This window comes from Zea mays, chromosome 5 (assembly GCF_902167145.1).
Source record: "Zea mays cultivar B73 chromosome 5, Zm-B73-REFERENCE-NAM-5.0, whole genome shotgun sequence".
In the NCBI taxonomy this organism is placed as follows: domain Eukaryota; kingdom Viridiplantae; phylum Streptophyta; class Magnoliopsida; order Poales; family Poaceae; genus Zea; species Zea mays.
In genome coordinates, this window is record NC_050100.1 from 173,702,058 (window position 1) to 173,705,227 (window position 3,170).

A 3,170-nucleotide genomic window follows, 5' to 3' on the forward strand; every position below is an offset into this window, starting at 1 on the left:
GGAAGAACAAGCCATTGGTGAACTGAGGAGAGTAACCTTTGACCCTCTCTAAGTAAAGATGCAATACTCTCAAATGTTGTAAGGCAGGTTGGCTTTGTGCCTTAATGTGTTCTGTTGGCTTGTATTAGCGAAGATGTTGTCCTGCAAAACATTCTTTGAAAGAACACACCTATATGAGTTAGACTGTCTAACGTCGCAGTCTATGAGATTTGGGTGATCTCTAGTAAACTTATGAAGAGACCTTGGAGTACGACGTATATGCTCCACCCGAGAAGGGGACTACTGGTAGCCAAGTACTGGTCATGACTTCAAGTGAAACCCATTCACGCAAAACTTGCAATTCAAGGCATAGTCCATTGTCCAAGTTGTGGGTTGGTGTAGCTTGGAGTTCTAGGCGGAAGTTCAACTTAACAGTCTCTGCTGAAAAACTAGTATATTAAACAGTAGTGAACAGTGGCGAAAACTGCAGATGGGCATTTGAGATCTGGTGGGGGATTGTTAGGATTTATGGGCTTGGCCCAATTAAGAAATTCAAATAAATCCCATAAAATTTCAAAAGCCCATACAAGAGGATGGCTAGAGGATAGGTGGAACCATTAGCACCATATTGCTAGCTCTAGTGGAGTAGAGCTAGCTTAAATATGGAAGCCACACTCACTCACCAAGTCATGGATGAGAGGAGAGAGTGTGGAGAGCCACACGCGCGCGCGCTCGCTCGCCTCGCCTGGCCGGGGCGGGGCGGGGCGGGGCGGGGCGGGGCGAAGGGCACGGGCGCACGACATGCGCGTGAATGGTCCGCCGAAATCCGGCCCCTCGCCTTGCGGGGGCGCGGCTACCTTTTGCCGTTTGATTTTTTTGGTTTCTTGGCTGTTACGCTTATCCTAACCGCTCGCTATAAAATCTCAACTGATTGCGAGATTTTCGTGGGCGGATAAGCACGGGGTCGCGGACTCGGCCCTATAAAAGGAGCCCGGCAGCCAGCCTCCAAATCATCCCCAGATCCCAGTTCGCTTTCGCCTCTCTTCATAACTGAGCCGCCTTTTAGTTCCCTTCGTCCCGACCGCAGAGGTGCATCTGCGATCAGGAGAGCAAGTCTCCGGAACCCTTCGTCTTCTAGATCCTACACCGGGAGAGGGCGAATAAGGTTTTTGGGAAGCGTCTTCACGCGACTGCTCGTGATCTTCTGACCTCGTCGACCCTGTTGATTCGCTACTTCGACATCGTCGACCCAGCTCATTCTGGCGCGCGCCAACTATCAGTAAGTCTAATCAGTACGCATCATCTGATTTGGGTTTTATTTCAGTTCTGATTTGGTCATGATTTATATTCAGAACTTAATTTGGAATTTGTCTAATTATTCAACAGTGGTTAAATGTAAAATAGACACTAGGTTTCAGGTGGAATGGGTTAAATGTAAAATAACAGTTACCATTAGATCTAGATCGGATGCACCAGATCACTTGATTGTATGCTTGCAACAGGATAAGTGATTGCATAGGATATTTTCCCCAAATGCATCAGCAACAATCTCATCAAAGAAATTGATCTGAAAGAGAAATATGTACCACAAGATTACACAATGATCACGAGAAAGTCTCCTACCTAATGTGTCCACCATGAGGATGTGATCCCTAGCTGATACGCCAACTAAAACATAAGGAATTATATTATAGATGAAACTGACTGGGTACAATGTTGTCCACAGAAAAATTAACCACAGATTGAACATATTGATGAAACTGGGAATTAAAAAAGCAAATATCATTTCCATTAAGACAGCAGACAACCATTACAGAGGCAGGAATGCAAGATAAACAATCAGGTTACCCAGCAACTGAACAACTCTCTATCCCTAAGATTCTAAGAACAAGCACAATGGTACGAAGATGCCACTGCCACCAGAAAGGAAACCAAGAGAAGCACAAGTCCTACAAGCAGGCCCGAAGCAACAACGACGCCGCCTGCGGTGAGAGGAGCTCGCCTCGCTCAGGCCCTCTCTCCCCTGATGCGGCGCGCGAGCTGGATGTCCTTGGGCATGATGGTGACGCGCTTGGCGTGGATGGCGCACAGGTTAGTGTCCTCAAAGAGCCCCACGAGGTAGGCCTCGGCGGCCTCCTGCAGCGCAGAGACGGCGGAGGACTGGAAGCGGAGATCGGTCTTGAAGTCCTGCGCGATCTCACGGACGAGGCGCTGGAAGGGCAACTTGCGGATGAGCAGCTCCGTGCTCTTCTGGTACTTACGAATCTCCCGGAGCGCGACGGTGCCGGGGCGGAAGCGGTGGGGCTTCTTCACGCCGCCGGTGGCCGGCGCAGACTTGCGCGCCGCCTTGGTCGCCAGCTGCTTGCGGGGCGCCTTGCCGCCCGTTGACTTGCGCGCCGTCTGCTTCGTGCGGGCCATCGGAGCTTTGGTGCTTGGCGCGGAGGACGGCGAGTTGGTGGCAGCGTGGAATTGGGGAGGAGTTGACTTTCTGGGGGATTTGGCAGTGATGCGATGCGTCGTGATGGGATGGGTATTTGTAGTAGGTGCGGAGCGCGAGCCGAGAATTTTTTCGGAGGATGGGTATTTGTTGGATGGAGATGGACGGCGCCGATGAGGTGGAAGCGTAGGGACGATCCGCGTTATGGGTGGTTCTGGGCTCCTATTGGCTAGGACTTAATCGGGGAGGATCCAAGGGCCTACTAGTCGGTGGGTGCAGATGGTTTTCGGCTTCTTTTGAAAACCGCGCCACCGTACCAATTTGTTGGTTTGGCTGGGCGCTTCGGTGAAAACGTGAAAATGAGGGGGCGCCTGGCGTGAAAATGAGAGGCGCAATCGCGAAAATAACCGGTAGCAAAGGTCCATAAAGACTGCTCTACCATAAATATAAATAATCAAAGAATTTTTTACGATCTTCAACAGCGTTCTCTAAACAATCCTCTAAATTTAGAGAATGCTGCTGGATTCTCTATATATAAAATTTCTCTAAACGATTCTTCATCCGTTTGAATACTTTAAATAACCGGTTTATTAAAACTAAATATGTATAATACATTTGATGGTATGACAAATACGTATGTACAAAAAAATATCTCTAATATAGGTATTTGCTTATAGAAAACGTGATTTAGATAACGTTATTGAAGAGTAATAAGATATAGAGGATGGAATCTTTTAGAGGACACTGTAAATGA

General features: G+C 48.5%; 1 protein-coding gene across 1 annotated transcript; it reads right to left on the bottom strand.

Moving 5' to 3' along the window:
• Nucleotides 1-1,748: 1,748 nt before the first annotated feature.
• LOC107648867 (uncharacterized) lies at nucleotides 1,749-2,473 on the bottom strand. The gene has a single exon (NM_001324160.1). The coding sequence runs from the start codon at nucleotides 2,395-2,397 to the stop codon at nucleotides 1,987-1,989; it is 411 nt and encodes a 136-aa protein (NP_001311089.1). The 5' UTR covers nucleotides 2,398-2,473; the 3' UTR covers nucleotides 1,749-1,986.
• Nucleotides 2,474-3,170: the final 697 nt, after the last annotated feature.

Coding starts and splice junctions, on each gene's coding strand:
- LOC107648867 (NM_001324160.1), bottom strand. CDS start 2,397: ATGGCCCGCACGAAGCAGACGGCGCGCAAGTCAACGGGCGGCAAGGCG.